Source organism: Vidua macroura, chromosome 16 (genome assembly GCF_024509145.1).
Source record: "Vidua macroura isolate BioBank_ID:100142 chromosome 16, ASM2450914v1, whole genome shotgun sequence".
Taxonomy (NCBI): Eukaryota; Metazoa; Chordata; class Aves; order Passeriformes; family Viduidae; genus Vidua; species Vidua macroura.
The window spans coordinates 9,688,771-9,707,058 of NC_071586.1; the positions used below are offsets into that span (position 1 = coordinate 9,688,771).

At 40.9% G+C, this 18,288-nt stretch overlaps 1 protein-coding gene across 1 annotated transcript; it reads left to right on the forward strand.

Annotated features, from left to right (window-relative positions):
- The first annotated feature begins 8,229 nt into the window (after nucleotides 1–8,229).
- LOC128815247 (small integral membrane protein 10-like protein 2A) lies at nucleotides 8,230–16,391 on the forward strand. The gene is made up of 2 exons (XM_053991794.1): nucleotides 8,230–8,473; nucleotides 9,977–16,391. Exons 1-2 carry the CDS (start codon nucleotides 8,288–8,290, stop codon nucleotides 9,995–9,997), a joined length of 207 nt encoding a protein of 68 aa, XP_053847769.1. The 5' UTR covers nucleotides 8,230–8,287; the 3' UTR covers nucleotides 9,998–16,391.
- Nucleotides 16,392–18,288: the final 1,897 nt, after the last annotated feature.

An 18,288-nucleotide genomic window follows, 5' to 3' on the forward strand; every position in this document is an offset into this window, starting at 1 on the left:
GGGAGCGGGCGGAGGGCCGGAGCTCCGGCGCCCCGCTCCTGCACTGGGTCAGTAGCACAGCCCTGGCCATTGATCCGTGCGGGGTGTATTCAGGCGGAGGCGTTCTGAGCGAGGATGCCAGCGCTGGCACTGCTAGCACAAGCCCGCAGCCCGGTCAGGGACAGGGGCCTGGGCATCGTCCCACAGCAGCCCTGTCGCGTGTAACAAGTCGCTGTCGAACACAGAGCTGCCTTTGACACCACCACGTATCCCGTCTATCACGCCTGGCACCCATCATGCAGCAGCCTCATTCTTGGCATCTCTTGAAGCACGTGTTTACACCCCAGAGGTACTGCGCACCTGTAAGCCAGGTCACTGCAACGTTCCCCTCTGCAGGTGCTCACTTCTCCCAGACAAGCACCTACCATGGGATCATCTCTCACTGTGCCGTCACTGCAGAGCCAGATTGTTTCCCTTCATCTATGGATCTTCGCACCATCCTCCCTCCTCTCGATGTGCTGTGTGTGATATTAATGGTGCTGGCAAGTTTTAGATCTGATCAGTGCATGTACAGCCTTCTCAAGATGGGAGAGCTCAGGGATTGTGAGGCCTCACAGAGCTTTAGATGTCTTTTTTTCCTCAAGCAAACCAGTTATTTCCATGAAATACTGAAGCAGAACCCAAGCAGAGCAGGTCTGATGATCCCAAGAGTCATAATTCCTACAATTAGTTCTTGCCATAGCTCTACTTGCCAGAGCATGTCCTGGTTGGGCTGATGCACAGAAGCACAGTTCCCTTTGTTTGCGTTGCCATCTGTTCCTGGAAGGAAGTGAGGAGAGGACCCATGCACACACTGCTCCTGCAAAGTGAGAATGAATGAAACCACCATCAGAAGTGGTTTTCCAGTGATTTGATCTCCTTTTAATTTCAGAACATTTCTAAGTTATTTTGATACCACAATGCAACTTCATTAGTGGACAGAGCATTCCAAGACAGTTAGTCTCTTTCATTGAGCAGAGGTAATTCTCAGATATTTCCCATCAGAGAGGAAATCCTAACTCTCACTGCAAACCTAGAGTCTATTTTTGCAACACTTGTATGTCCGTGTTCCCTCACACAGATGGAATCTGAAATGAGTTGCCATGTCAGGTCAGTATCTTTCAAGCCCAGGCTCTGCCAGTGACCTGGCAGCCGCTCCGTACCCAGCAGGAGGGAGCTGCGGAAGGGAGGTGTGGGCAGGAGCACGGGAGGTGTGGGCAGGGTCACCGCGCTCCTGCTGCTCCTGGCTGCTGCAACAGCCTCTGCGGCCTCTGAGATGCTGCAAGCAACAGAGCAGCACCACGAGTGTCTGACTGATGTCAGACCCAGGACATGGGACCATTCCAGGGATACATAAAACTGCTTCTGATTATCCACCACCTAGCTCTTCCTTCACTGGTTCTTTTTTTATCCAGTGTCTAACAGAGGGATGATTAGAGCTTTTTCTATGAAAAAGAGGTACAACAGCATTTACAATACAATTACAAAATAGCACACAAAGACAAGGATGAAGGCTGTAACAGACAAAACACTTTAGCACTAATTGTTTTATGATCCTCTCATGAGACAAGCATTATCTTTTTACATATGTTCTTTTCAGTGCTCATCCTCCCTGTTGTTTTGGGATCAATTGTTTTGCACTGTCAAAAAATACTTACGTTAAAACCCAGGGCATGATTTAAATAGGTTTTAAATTGACAATTTTATACTGAATTTGGTATATAATTGACAACATTAGAAAATACCTACAGAAATACTTACTGTTAGTCATTAAAAATAATATTACACTTTGGATAGATGATGATAATGGCAACATATTTAGACAATTTTCCTCCACACATTTGTAAATGTTTATTTTCTCAAATTTTATAAAAAAGGCCTTTGGAATTTTAAAAAAATTTGCATTTGAAATCGTAGCTGATATCTCTTTTACAGTAGCTTTATTTGTCCTGGCAGACACTTGTGTATATGCTCCTTAAAATACATGATGTGATAATTATTCTATTGTGATACATTACTATATTTCAGCTACATTTTATTTTATTCTAGCATCTTTTTTGGTTTACTTAGCATGCAGTGTGTTTGTTTTTAAAGAGAAAAAGATAACTTGCATTATGCTACAAATACTCAACACTTTGCAGGTATGGATTTTCCCCTGAGAGTGAGAAGAGAGAGCAACAAGGAATATTCTGAAACATTAATTTAACAAAAGAAACTTACAGGATGAAACATAGGACAAAGGAGTGAGAAGTTAATAACAGTCAACTTATCAGAAGAATTCTCAGTTTGATACATATGACTGCAGTGCTGAGCTGTATACAGGACAGTTACAAATGCACCTCACAGAGGAGTAGGATGGAAGAAAATAATGAATGGCAGTGACAATAACCCATTATAAATCTTTCCATACTTCTGATAAAATCATGAGTCATATAGCTGAGGCTTAGATCAGTCTTAATGTTATTCTATGCTCTATCACCTTGTCTTCACTCACCATTACAATTGTTGTTGAAAGCCTTTTTCTTAGGCAACAAGAAGAAATCATTATTTAAGATTGTTTGGGATACTGCCTGAATGTGTGTATTGTGTGTGTGCTGGCACTGAGGGAGGATTATTCTCCTTTGTGGATGGGGAGTGGCAGGGTAATCACGCTGATGCAATACCAGAAAGTTCTACTCACCATGACACAGGCTATCAACATTACAGAGACAATAATTATTTGCACTTTTGTAGTATCTTTCATCCCCAACTATTACTGTGGTCTGTAACTGACAGCTCATGAATGAAGCCACAGAGAAGTAGAGAAGGCCCAGTGTACACTTTGTACAGGGAAACAAGCAGAACACCTGGCAGTGATTCATAGGTGTGCTCCCTTACTCACAGATGACACCTCCAGCTGACAGTGGTTCTGTTCAGCTGCCTGCAGGACACAGCATGTACAATTCTGAGTTCAAAAGTAACCTTCTGTTCTTAACAATAATGGAAAAACTGGTTTAGAGTGAAAAGCTGTAACTGGAATTCACAATCACTGGAACCCGGGGCTTGGACTGAATTGCAAAAGCCAATTTTATGTGAAGCAAAGCTGTGAAGTGTTAGAGGGTAGAATAAGGTTTTCAGCATATTGCACTCTTCTTTAGATATTTTCTATTAAAATCAGAAGAAAAAAAAACCCCAAACCTCACACAAAACCAGAGGGACTTACCTTACTGGAGAAAATGGGGTTTCCAGATGCTTTTTCATCTTAAAAGAGCTGACATAATTGTTTGTAAGAATTGTAATTAAGGCTTGACCCTAATTTGAGTTGGTGGCAAAATCAGGTATTTAATGATGTACTATTAGGTACAGAGTAACTGGCAGAAAGAAGTCAATGTTAGACAGCAGTGAGCATCCAAAATTCCTTCCTGGACTCTAGTTCCACCTATGGTATTATCCACCTTTCTGGCTTGTCACTCTCTGAGCCCCTTTGCCCTCCTGTTTTTAAATCCAGACAGTAGTACTTATTCCAGCTGTTTGGGCAGAAGCTACCACTTAAAGCCTCTCACCTAACAGTTGCCTGAGATTCCAAGTTTTTTGTTTAATGATACTCGAATTCTTTAGTTGATATCTCTTTGTCAAGCTAATGGATGACAGATTTTTAACTGGGGAAAGTGACACTATTGGTGTGGAGGAAATTCAGAGTATCTTCACTGAACTTGGAGAGGTTCCATGACATAAAATTAATGTTAGAAAATCCACAAGTCTAATCCACAAGTAATGGATAGATATTCCAGGCAAACAGTTTTGGCATGATTAGTTTCCTGACTGTTGAAAAAACCCTGTACTTGCATGTGATATGTACTGTTCAAATATAGCAGTCAGTCTGCTCTAGAGGAACCAAAGCCAGCAATAAAAAAGGAACCACAACTTTTAAATGTCAGCATTTGCTGCATCAGAAAGAACAGATGAAACGAGCATAAAATCACATGTTAGTATGTAAATCTCTACATTATTAATAAAGCATTGTAAAATAAATGCATCCCATTCATGTGATTCTAGCATAGATGATTTCTCTGGTATAAGTATAAAACAGAAACAAGTCCTGTATTTTCTTTAGGTAGCTTCTGATCAATCTCTCTTCTGTCAGGAATTTCAGTTACAAAAACCACATAAGGCTCTGCATTCACTGATGTCTACCCTCAGGTTTAGCAAGCAGTAACAGACAGTGCTTCAACTGTTGTGGAAGGCCGTGGGACTACACACAGCAATCCCTGTATATGGCTGTGAGCTTCTTGGAATAGAGGCATCATTATATATTTATAAACAAGGACCTGAGCCTTCTCTCTGTGTCTCTTCAGTTTTCTATCGCCGTAACTCCCTCAGCAGAAACATGGGAATAAGCCTTTTATAGGCATCACATCATGCCCTGAGGTGAGGCATTGCTGAAACACACAGACATGGAAGCTGCAAGTGCCCCTCAACCTCTATCTTGACATCATGCATTTCACAGAAATGAGCCTTAAAATATCAAGAAAATGGATAGAAAGGTTTAACCATGACATAAGCCCATTTGGTATTACTAGTTTTGCTGCCTTCCATTGTCCAGACATTTTTTACATGAATAAAACCGAAAGCTAAAAGCTGTGATGTGGCCCCTGACTTCCTTAGAAAGATTTAGTGTTTGTTTTGCTCGAGATTTGCAGACAAACTTACGGACTTCAGCAGAGCTAGGACTTAAAAAAGGACCAAACCTTCTGTTGTCGGTTTGTCTGAGAACAGATGGAATGGGAAGAAGCCTACTTCCTCCTGTCATGCTGCACAGCTGTGACTCACATCCCAACTGAACAGCTTCTCTTGGAGTGGAAAGCAAGACAAAAACCAGACAGCTTCAAATAGCACATTAGATCAAAGCCAGAAATTCAAATCAGGGGTTCATCACATAGCATGGTCAACACTTGAAACAGAAATGCACATTTATTACAGAAATAAGACAATTGTCAAAAATTGATTATATATTCTGAACTCCATTACTCACTGGGACCATTTGTGGAAATTCTGAAGGACTTTAAAGAGTAATAGATATAATAAATAAATACAAAATAACTTATTTTAGCATAAATAGAATATAAAAATTGTATGAAAACCTACAGTGTTTTTTTTTCCCCCAGTGATTTTATACTGATAAGCTGCTAAGTTACAATTTTGGCAAAGAGGATAACTTCTCAAAATAAGGTATTTTATTTATTCCCCACTTCCTAAATATAAAAATTACAAAATTGTTCTGTTTGTAAAACACTCCAGGCTAACAGTGACATACATCAACCACCTTTTGTTTTACCAAGAGATGCAGCTGGGTATTTTTGGGCATTTCTGCTTACTGCTGGCACTTGGGTATTTTGAATTATTGTGAGATCCAGCCTTTAATAAACAGATTAAAAACACCTCTGTTATGCATTTTTAATGTCACTGTGTTTCTGTGTGCAACACTGTTATAACCCAGCAGGTCGTGTGGGAGCTGTCCCTGCTGTCAGTGGCATCCCCTGCATGTGACTGTCACTTGCTCATGTCACGTTGTGCCAATCCAGTGTGTTGTGCTGGTCATTTTCTGAGGGGTTTTGGAGAGGGAGGGCTCTCAGCTCGATGTCATCACAAAATCAGTGCTTTTGTCACTGGGGACAATAAACTCCCTGAGGCGTGCCTGGGAGTGTCCTGGCAGGTCACTGCAGGGGAAGGAAGGCACCAGGCCACCACAGCTGATGACAAGTTTCCTTTCACTCCTAAAAACCCCACTCACAAGAAGGGGTTTGTTGGAACTCTCTGGTTTTTTTTGGGGTTTTTTTGGGTTTTTTTTGGGTTTTTTTTTTTTTTTTTTTTTTTTTTTTTTTTTTTTTTTTAACTGAACTTTCATTCTATTAAATCTAAAATATTTGACTTTTCCCCTCTTCCAAGTGTCTCTTTGAACTTGGTCTTTTGCAATCAGTTAGTGCAATTTTTGCCTACACAGCAGTGGATATAAAAGGCACCAGAAAAAAAGAACTGTAAGCATAAAAAACCCTAAACTCTGTCCCATTTTCACACTCACTGTTCACACTTTATCTGTGTCATTATTAGTTCTTGGAGAGAGGCCTTGACACCTGATCTCAAGGACAAGGATTGTTCTGTATCATGCTGCAGAGCCAAGAAAAAGAATTTTTTCATAAACCTCTGAGGAACTACTAAATATTATTGATATATACTGAGAAAGCTTAAGGGGATGTTTTGAAAATGTAACAACTCATCATGCTGACTCACACCATTCCTTCTTTGAATAGAGGAATATCTGAATACCTGAGAAGAAATTTCAGGTAAAATGAAATAGAATATGAACATTTTAGAACAGATAAAGATGTTCTCTGATGCAACAGAAAAACACAAGTCAGGGCTAAGAAGCAAAAGTGAGATGATGGCATTAAAGTGATGGAAAATGATCTCTACAGGCATCAGCTGCAAATTGCATGTCAATAGTTTTGGACTTCTGCATATGAAAGTAATCAGTGTTTTAGCTAAATTGAAAATGATTTTACCACCATGACAGAGCTGAAATCAAAAGAGGAAGTGTGGGATGCCTCTGAGGTTTAGTTTCACTATCAAAATAATTAGCTAATTTCCAAATCTTCACGTGACAAAATCTGGTAAATCTCTTCAACTGGCATTCAATTGCATTATCTGCTAATTTCTTTGTTGGAAAGCTAAAGAGTGTTTTATCAATCTCACCATTTAATGAAATAATTAGATCCAAATAAATACTGATGCTAACTTGTTATTATGACCTAATTTAGTAATTATATTGCCTATTTTAGTGTAGAAAGTAATTTACTCTTAATCAAGATATTAAAATTGATACTGTGTCACATCTGTAGCAATGTACAACACGAGCCAGAACTAATGAGACTGGCAGACATCTACTGGTAAATATAAAGTTAATCTGCTTCCTGATTAAACCTTTGTGTATCCTACTGGTTTTTCAATTAGCAATGGAAAGCTGCTAAATGTCCTGCTCTGGAATTATTCTTTCTCTATACATCAGCTTGATTCTGTGTCACTAAAATAGTATTTTATAAGAAGTTTAGGTCCATGTATTGATTTTTATTGAAAAGTTATTGAAAGTTGATTGAATGGAAGCTGTAAAGAACAGTTCTAGGGGAAAAAATGGGGCCATGTCCAAAAATTATATTGGTCAATTGTTCATCTGTTGGAACATTTTTTGCCGACTTGAAAAGTGTCATGATGGTAATTATCTCAAAGACCTTCCTAGGAAATGTTTGCAAAATGGTTTTAAAATCTTGTGTGTAACCAGGACCTAGAGAGTGTATTTTTAATTTATTATGTAACTCAAGTATTGACTTGAAAGGCAAAGCAAGCATTTCCTTGTGACAGTAACTCTCTCACTGAATTCATCACATGGCTGCCTAAACAAAATAATAACAAAAAACCGCACCCAAACCCAGAAACCATTACTGACATTTCACACTGAAAGACAGTGGGTTTAGATGTTAGGAGAAAATTCCCCCATGTGAGGGAGGTGAGAACCTGGCACAGGTTGTGGAGAAGCTGTGGCTGTCCCAGCCCTGGCAGTGTCCAAGGCCAGGCTGGCTGGGCCTTGGAACAACCTGGACAGTGGAAGGTGTCCCTGCCCATGGCACGGGGGTGGAACTGGGTGGCCTGAAAGGTCCTTCCAACCCAGACCACTCCATGGCTCTACGACACCCATCAGTGCAGGTGTCACTGAGCAGGCCGGAGAGCACCCCTGGGTCAAGCCCTCACAAACTGGGTTGAATCCCGGTAACCCAGGGGAGGCTGAAGTTGGGTCAGTAGCAGGCTTCTCCCCACAGGGCGGTGGGGCTGGAACAGACTCCAGGGAAGCGGTCACAGCACCAAACCTCACAAGAGTGCAAGAAGCGTCCGGACAAGGCTCTCGGCCACACGGCGGGATTCCTGGGGCGTGCCCTGTGCAGGGCCAGCAGCAGGACTCGATGGTCGCCGTGCTGGCCCCACGCGCTGCCCGCCCGCCACCGACACCCGAGGGCCGGGCCGGGCCCGGCCGTGCCGAGGGGCGGGGCCAGCCCCCGCGCCCGCCCCGCCCGCCTCTCGCGCATGCGCAGCCAGCAGGGTCGCGCGCTGCGGCGGCCCGGCCCGACCGGCGCACGCGCGGTGCTGACGCCCGGCCGCGCGCCCCGGCCGGCGGGCACGCGCAGCGCGGGGAGGCGGCGGCGGCGCCCGGGCGCGGCGCGGCCGCGGGAGCGGGGGCGGGTTTATGGCGGCGGCTCTGTCCGCACTCGCTGCCAGGCTCTCCCAGTCGGCCGCGGCCAGGTCCTACGGCGTGTTCTGCAAGGGGCTCACCAGGACCCTCCTCATCTTCTTCGACCTGGCCTGGAAGCTTCGCATCAACTTCCCCTACCTCTACATCGTCGCCTCCATGATGCTCAACGTGCGGCTGCAGGTGGGCGGGGGCGGCGGGGCTGGGCCGGGCTCGTGTCCCGGTGTCACCGGCCGGGCCCGGGGGCGGTTCGCAGCCGCTCCCCCGAATAACGGCGGAGCGCCCCCCGAACGATGTCCGTCCGTGCGCCGGGGCGGGGGCTGTGCCCGGCCCTGTGCCACCGGGGCAGTGTCGCTGGGGCTGTGCACGGATGCGGCCCCGAGCCTTGCCCCTGCCGGTGGCCAGCTGCGAGTGCCCCGCTGGGCTGCTTGCTCTGCGCGTTAGCAGCAAACGTGCCGCTTTCCTGTTCCTTTTCCTAAGCCGTAGTTGACTTAAATGCTGGGAATAAATTGGGAATATGTGCACTTTGATAGCACGGTCCTGACACCTTGTAAGGAGCAGAGAAAACAATTTCCTTCATCAGTTGATTGGGTTTTTTGAAATCAAGAACAGTTGCAGCACGGAAAATGCAGACTGTTTTAAATACCAATGTTATTGCATGAAATAGATGCTTTAGATTTAATTTGTATCTCTCCTGTTTTGAGCCCGTTTCTACAAAACGTGGAACTCTCTAACAGCTTTGACCTGTTGTAGGGTTGAAGTTCCATTGTTTTTATGATGAAATGAAAGATTTACTTTTAACGTAACTGGCAGCAGAAACAGGCTGTGCTCTGTCACTACAAACATCTGTTCTAGCCAACGATCAGACACTCTTTCTCCTTGTAAACATAGCTGTAATGAACGTTTTTGACATCTGGCCAGTGGCCAAGGGTTGAAAAACAAGTCTGGTTGGAGTTTGTTACTTGTAAAAGGTAATTTGAAATGGGAAGAGGTCAAAATGTAGCATCTCCTATTTTTGTTTTTGCAATTTGCCCTAAAATTCTGAAGCTTGAAAATGAGCCAGATGGCCAGGAGTTGTACACGTAGCTTAGTAACCCTGGTAGCTGAAAAAGCCTTGCCTTTGCTCGTTATCAGTGTTGGTACAGAGTGGTTTTCCTGGAGCACCACCAACTTGTCCTTTGTGCTACAGCTGACACCCGCTAACTGTGCTGGGGCAGCCAGTCCGACCAGTTCCCTGTGGCAAGTTTTTGTTGATTTCCAGTGTTGTGTGTCTGATTTCAGCTTGCACTTCTGTTTACAGGAAGATTACTTTAATATTAACCTTTCCTGTTAAGCCTCTCATCAGTCCCAGCCTGTGTGTCTACTGGTGAAGGGAAACGCTGCTGTTACACAGCGAATCTCTCCGGCTGCTCCTTTGCTGACTCACTTTCATGCCTGTCACCAAAAGAGAGCTTGTAGCAGATTAAACTGAAACTATAGAAGGGCAGTTGGTATTTGGGCATGCTTCCTACCCCTCTGGATGTGCTCAAGCAGCCTGTAGGGAGACTCATCTGTTGGGACAACTGTTACTTTCTGTAGCTGGGTTATTCTTTATGTGAAAGATTGTTAATTATTTTTGGTTCAATACACTGGAAACCAGGAAACTGGGTTATCAGTGTAATAACTTCCTGCATTCTTTCTCTTTAGGTCCATATTGAGATCCATTGACTTGGTGTGCTGCTTCCGCTGTATGCTGCAACTGGAGTCTGTCACACTCTTCTTCAAATCCAGCTTGCTGTGAAGCAGCAAAGCTGTGCTCCTGTGCTCTAGAAGTATGAAGAAAGAAGATTTTATCCAGAAACTAGTTTGTGACAATGGCCCAGATCAGCACAAGCCAGCAGCTCATCTGACACACGTGCATTCCATGTTGGACAGTTCTCAAAACCATAGTAGCAGTTTACAAGAGTTACATAACACCAGGAATTTTTCTCTCTTTAATACTATACCTCTGTCTTCTGTTGGCAAGGAAATGCCTCTGAGCTTCAGTGAATCAGCAGGGATGAACTCAAGTGCAGCTGCTCCTTGGAAGGATTCATTTCATCTGCATTTTCCTTCTGGGAAAGACAATCTTGATAGGGTTTCTCACTGCATTGGTGGCATTTCAGTAACAGGCTGGCTGGAAGAAGCTTGCAGCATTTCTGGAGACTTCAGCTCAGGCTGCCCAGGAGACAACTTTGTATGTTTTGCACAATTCTGGCTGGGAAATTTGCAGTATAATAAAAACCTGTGGTTTCTGAAATTAGAAATGAGCAGTAGCAAAGAGAATGAATTGCAGTTTGTATTTTTTAAAGCATTGGAGCTTGGTGGACTTCCTGATTCCTGTTATAATCCAGTTGCCTCTCTGAACAACTCTGCTTTGGGACTCTCAAACAACCAGAAACCATGTATTTTGTTTTATTGCTTAAACCTTGTATCTTCAGAGCAAACACTTGGATATGAGCAAATGCTTATGAATATAGAGTATGTGACTAATAATTTTCACATCATACAGCTGGTAATCTCTGTGCTAGCTTTTGCACTAGCAGGTCTCTGGTATGCAGTAGTGAAGGTAAAAAAGTACTGAGATTTTAATAACGACTATTTTTAATATTAGCAGAAAATAAGAGAGACAAGGTTACAGTTCAGGTTTTAGTGAGAATTAGCTGAAGTAAAAACTCTAGTCGTATAATTGCTAGTTAAACTGGCTGATGGAAGAATAGGGACTTTTTTTTTATAAGGAATAGCTGCATCTGAGTGCAAAGAACTTCATAATCTTCAGACTCTGGGACTTCTGCAGGTCTGCTGTTAACACTAAACTAAACCCCAATTTGATTAGCACAGATACTTTGTTTTCTATAGAGTTTGTATTAGTGGAGTGTTCTGGCTACTACTATTTATATCCATTTCCAATGAAATTTGTTTCTTGTAGAATTGAATTCCTGCTCTGAATCCAACAGCAACTGATGTGTCAGTCCTTAGAACACTTTGAACTGGAAAGCTGTTTGGAGGGTGGTCTTTAATACAGCATAATTCTCAGCAGTGTTCCTTTCCAAGGATGGTACTGCTCTAATTTAACAATACCTTGTGAGCTTTATTGTGCTACAATACACACTGTAAACAACTTTCTAAAACAATATTTTTTCCTTGAAAGAGTGATTGTTATTGCTGAAGTACAGTAATAGCTTCTGGGCCTGACTTTGGCTTTGGGAGGTGCTTGTGATAATGAGGTTTGCCAAAGCACGGGGCAAGAATGCTGGAATCCATAGAGCTGCTGGTGAATAGAATTTTGCGGAATAGGCTCCTGATGGCACTTCAGTGGAGAAACTCCTAGTGCAATAGGTCAAACTTTGAACTTGGTGTCCAAAATTCTCAGCAGGGGCATTGCTGTAGATCGGCTTAATGTGCTCTAAAGGCTCACATAAAGAGGGAGCTATTGGTGTGTGGGTTAGGATGCATTTTCAGCTTTCCCTTGACTCTGAGTTAAAAGTGCGAACTTAATGTGGAGTAAAGTGGTTCACACACTAGGTATCCTTTTTGCCAGCTGATCTTGCTTCATCTTGGAAAGAGAGGAAGTGATCTTGCATTGAGTTTGAACTGAACTTAGCTGGAAAGCCAGTAGTTTCCAGTGTGGTGGTTATTGAACTGTTAGCACACAAGTGTAGAGAAGTCCTTGATTATGAAGACGAGATGCTGATTATCAGTCTTAGGGAGAAAAGTGTTGAAATTTTAAAATCTTATTTGAGTGCTGAAAATAAGATATTACTTTTTATGTTAAGTGATATGTTGTGTTTTCATGATCCCCATTGGCTGATTGTTTCTTTTGGATGCTAAAAGAGATGAAATGCTACTTACTTTAATTTAGAAAATAACTTCTCCCTGGTGTGCATTTAAATGATTGTTTAACTTGTGGACATTTGACCATGCAATTACCTGTCATGGAGTGACCGAAAGCCCCAGAATAATACTGGATTATGTATTGTAAGTAATTACTCTGACAGCAGCAGTTCCCTCTTAGTCAAGCCATCCACTCTCATCTCCACTGCTGTAATTTATCAGCCTTGCAGTGAGTGGTATTAACACAAATTAACAGAGGTTGCAGAGGTTCAAGATTCCTCAAGTGATGTGGATCTGACATGCCAGAACACCAGAAACAGACACTTCTCCAAATGTCTGTGGCTTGGAGTTATGGTGTAAGGCTGCTGTCTGCCTGTATCTTGACCCAAAAAACACTTGGCAGAGTTGAGGGCAGAGGAAAGAAGGCTGGAGGGCCTTCCAGGGAGGGGTTGGAGCCTGTTTAAGCTGGCTTGATTGCTAAAGACAATGTTGTGCAACTCCATATTAATCTCTATGCAGCTCCATAGGTACAGCCATACCCTCCCTGTATGGTGAGCCTTACCTTCAGATGTGCATGAACACAGTCCTGCACCCAAACTTGAGTGCTTGGACTTCTGTACAAAGGATCAATTGGCACAGCTGTACCTGCAGTTGTTACTTGAAACCTTGTTTGTACAGCTGACTGGTTTGGCCTGGAACATTCTCTGATATATGTCATTTGGGAACTACATGTTTTGGGAACCATAGTTCTATACAAGAACTTGTAGGTGAGATTGTCATGTTAACAGGCAAGAGGAGTAGCTAAAGGCATAAACCCGCAGTTTTTAATGCACCTTTTTTCATGGCAATTTCAAAGGGGGGTGAGTGAAACATGAGAGACACTACCAATAAACTAGAATTTAAAATGTGTGTACAGCAGAGTGCCAAGGGTTTTCTCCTTATTGATGACAAGCCTATGGAGGAGATCTTGGAATATTGAATTGTGTTACATATCACAGTCCAGCTAATAGAGTCCTATTTTCAGCAAAGTCTTGTTTGAGTGTGTGGCCTTTCATCACTTATTACAGGATCACTTTAAATACAATACAGCTAAGTGAGATGATGGTTGTTTGTTGTGTATTATATGTATATTGACCATAAGATACAAAGAATACTTAAATAAGTGGATTTAATCCATTTTAAGATAGTTTATGTACCTTGCCTTCAATTTTATTGTTTAAAACCTAAAAGGTAATTTTAACTTGAACATTCCTTCTGAAATTCAAATAAAGCATAGTTTGGTATGTTAAAATCTCATGTAATATGCTGCACTTTAAGCCTGGGGAGGCCATGGATCGAAAGCGCTGTTCTTGCACTAACAGAACTGCCTGCCCTGACTGAGACAATGTTTAAATGGCTTTCCCTGTCTGGAGGGAGAATAAGGAACCTGAAGGATGGCATCCATCCTTTGAAACTATAGATAAATCTAACACTGTGGTTTAGGCCACTGTTCTACAGATTGTTTTGTTCTACAGATATTAACTCATCTCAAAAGATGGAAGGTGTCTTGGCCAAGAACCAGTTTGTGTGGAGTTTCATGGCTTCACTATGTCCAATGTGGAAAACTTTCCTGAGTTACTGTGCTGTTAGGGCTGTCTCAGATGATTATTACAGTACAGAAAAATAACATTCTTAGTAGGGGTAAGGGACCTTTATACTCAACCAGGAGTTGCCTTCGTATTTCTGTATTTTTGTCTCTCATCCTTCTCTAGGAAGAGGTTATTCCTAAGCAAAATGTCAGGGTTCTACTGAACAACTTGTGCTATCTAAAACTTCATTGATTAGTGTCCAGATCCTTCCTGCAATACATAGCAAAGTTTTATTTCTGCCATTAGAAATGAAATAAGAAAATACTCAATATTAAGAGAATTTCCTACTAGTTACACTTGAGAGAAAATTTGCTATGTAGTATACTGCTATGAAAAGAAAATATACTTTTAAATGTGTGCACAGAGCTCTGCATGTAGATAAAAAGTGTTTTACCACAGTATGATGTTGGGATGCTTATGCAAATGCTTATTTACTTTCTGATGCTGCAGTGCAAAACGCAGTAGAGATGGTGGTGTTACTTCTCCGTGTGGTTTTCAGCCAGTGCAATCTCAGCTACTGTGTGTCTGCATCATCCTGCACAGGGGACAGCTCTAGCTGTAGACATGTTTTAGCCTTTTGCTTTTCCAGTGTTAGGTTTGGTTTTGCTGTTGTTTGAGGTTTGGTGGTTTGTTGTTTGTTTGTGGTTTATTTCTCTTTTTTTTTTTTTTTTAAGTTATCATTAGGACTGTAAAGACAGCACTTTCCTAAACTTTGCCAAAGTTTGCTTCTTTCTCCTTCTCTCCACCTCTGCCCCTTATAAGTATACACATTTAATTTTTGGAAGAAGCAAGCCTATATGTACCCTCCTAATATATAATTGTATTGTCAGGTTCCTCTTTTTGTTTTTATGGCCTGGTCATGCATATATTTCTCTCCCTATAGTTTCTCAGCATAAGCATATGCTGATATTTTGTTCCACCTCAGAAACATTGTCCTGTAATTAATTATGCACAACAAATTGACAGAAACCATGTAGAGATGTAAGAGTCCATAGTCTCTCATTAGGGTGTATGACAGGTGGTGTAACTTAGAGAGCAATATGTAGTCAACGTGACACATTTCTGCTTTTTATCTCTTTGAAACAGCTGCTTCAATTAAAATCCACTATTTAATTTGAGTATGTGGTACTTCTGACAGCTGAGAATTGCAGCTAGAATCTGGGGCTTACAAAATACATTAAGGTTAGAACTTAGTGTAACTTTTCAAAAAATTAAAGGGTACCTTAAAGAATATGTAAATATTTTGAAACCTTTTTTTTTCCCCCTAAGAATAAAATGTGTTCTGCCACTTGTTTCTGATGCACAGCCAGTAACTGGGGGTGGGGGGAGAGCCCTTTTTAGCCTGCAGAGCCTCTAATCCTCAAGGAAGAGCTGCACTTGATAGAACTTTAAAATAAACCAAATGTTGCCTATGAAAGTACTGATATTTATGATCAACTGTCATACTTAAATTACAAGGTCTTAGATATCAATCTCCTGACAGTGTGAAAACAAGAATAATAAATACAGAAGTGCTAGAATAATGCTATCCTTTACCAGCCTGCACTGGTAAGAGCAAATCCTATTGTACTTTGAAATGAATCCTCTACTGCATCCCAAAATCTCAATTACCTTAGTATTTTTGGAACTAGTGATGCAAGATTCAGACTACGATGGTTATTTCATTGTTAATGATAAAATAAATTTAAAAGCTAAAACATTTTAGAAAATGACCAGAGGGACTTCCACAAAGAAAATCTGTCTTGAAAAGGTTTATTTTATTTGTGTGATCTCTATATACGTATAGTCTGTTTTGCAAATACTTCCTTATTTGTAGAAGATCAGTATAAACCTGATAGCAAAAGTGGTCAAAACCCAAACTTGCAAAAGTATCAGTGTTTAATTTTCTATTTGTAGTCAGTTTTAGCTATTATCAAACATAATACCTAAATGTAATTTAAGCCTTTGTTCTTAAAAGTAGAGAAATCAAATATTTAGTGCCTGATTCATCACTTGAAGTTGAGTGAAACCATTTCTTGAAAATGGGTTCTGTTACCTGATGGTGACTAATTTTCAATGCTGATACTCAATACTTCCTGTAAACTGTGATGACATCCCTGCAGAACAATTTTAGTGTATGGCCTTTGGCCCTATTTTGTTTTTATTATTTTTTTTTATTTTATTGCAATGTGGGAGGTGGAGAAGGCTGGCACAAACCATTTATTTTTTTTGTTCCAGAGAAAGATGTTTACAACTTTGTATGTATTTTAAAAATGTATTGTGACACTTTTAACTTGGGAGAGAAGTTTCCATAGTGGACTTGGAACCTGAATAGAGACTTTGGAATATGGGGAGTGCTCCCCAAGCTGCCAGAAGCTGTTGAGGGCGAAGCTGCTCACTCACACCACAGGAGGGAGTTACAGTCTTTGGAGTATTTTCAGTTATGGCATTGTTAGTACATCTTAGTACAGTGCATTTCAGTTTGCCTTGTCTTATGGATTGTCACTGCAAATAGGTTAATGTACAAAATCAATACACGGCGGTAATGTATTGTAACTGTTTACATTTGAACTCAGAGTACCAATGGATGGGTTTTGTCAAGCTATTTAAAAACAGAAATAAAAATCTTTTTTAAAAGACAAGAGGTAGTTTTGGTGCTTCTCATTCCAATTTTCCACTGTATAAATTGTACTTGAAGAGATTGTCTTTCTGACAATGTGAAGTCAGACAGGGAGTGGCTTTTCCAGAGGTACAATTTGAGAGATGTGTGTTTACAGAAACCAAACAAATTTAAAACTCTGTGAGAATAAAAGGGCTCAGTGCTTGTACCTGACCTTGGAAATCTGGCATGTGAACTCAAGGCTAGTTTAATGATGTTAGCCACCAGTATTTATTAATGGGCATTCTTTTTACACACTTTATTTTAGTGAAAAGCCTTAACAAGCCAGTTACTTTAAATGTAGTTCCAAGATATTTCCTAAATAACTAACCACGGTAAATACATGTAATTGCCATAGCAGCTCTCTTGCATCATCCAGGATAAACATTGCTGGATGCTTCTCTGCACAGTTAAAATCACCATGATATTAACAGATATGCCAGAGCTTTTGTTTCTATTGAATGAGATATTCCCATTAAGGGGGTAGAATAAACATGTATCCTCTGCTAAATGTTGAACAATGTTAAAAAAATATATTAAAACAGGAGCCACTCACCCTTCAGAGATCTCTCTTCTGAAAGCTGCTATCAGATGACCTTTTGATTCTAGACTCAAAAAACTTAGTTTTTGTTTGGTCTGGGGATCCCTTGCTGCCACAAGTGATAGTTTTGAGGAAGAATGTTACTGTTACGAGCTGTATTCTGAAAAGAACTGGTATTGGCAACCCCAAAGAAAAGGCTGATATTCTGAGTACAAAATTAATGTGTACTTTTTTTCTTAATGATGAATGCTGAGATCATATTGTCCCTCAAAGCAAGCACTTAAACAGATAAAAACGAAAGAGGAAAAAACTGAATATAATAAATTTAATAAAGTTCCATGAAGTTTTGACATGTGGTTAGACCTCCATGGCTAAGCAAGTGCTATCAGTGCTCCCTGCACATCACTGTAGGTTCCTCATGGCTTTTGGAATTTGTATGGCAGATCCTGAAATAGGAAATTGTAACTTTTGTCCACGATGTTCCAGCCACCCATTGTGACAGTGGTGTGATACAGCCTTAATTATTCATGTTGTCATCACTTTCAGATGGTTTATCAGTAGTTTTACATACATTTATATAATTGGGCATGAAACCTGCAATGGGCAATGTTTAGGAATTCTGAATACTTTTGCAAATAAACTCAGAAACAGACATGCTACTCTGTGCATATCCAAATCTCTTCCTATTACGATCTGAAATGCTTTGAAGTCGGATTTAAGTTGGTGGCCTATGACTTTGTGGTAGTCTCTTTGTTCATCTCATACTGTAAAATTCTGTAAGAGTAACTCATCTGGACAGGAGCCCAAATTTCCTCTCTGCAAATCTGAGATTGCCAGAGGAACTTCTTACCAATTTACACTCATCACAACATTTATCTCTTCAGTACGTTTCTTGGCTCTTGCTTTTTCTGGCAGATATTATAACAGCTTAAAATTTAAAAACTCCAAAACCTTAAACCAAACACAAGTACCAAAGATTCTGCTGAAGATATTCACATTTCTTAGGGAGATGATTTTTTAAAGCAGGATGGAGTGCTTTACTTTACATTAAGAAAAAAAAAATATTGGATAGGGTTTTTGTTATCAAGAACTGTGGCATGTTTGTGAAGTGCACTGGTAAGTCTTGAACGTTAGGAAGTGCTTTGTCTATTTGTTATCATAAGTATTTTTTAGACATATCAAAATACTCCTTTATTTATCTTTAACCTCCTAGTTCAAAGAAAAGAAAAAAAAAAAAAAACAAACACATTTTGGAATTCTTTCAAGTATTATGTTTTGTTAAAAGTGCCCCCAAGGGCAAAGGACCAAAACCAACACAGACCTCTTGCTCACTGAACAA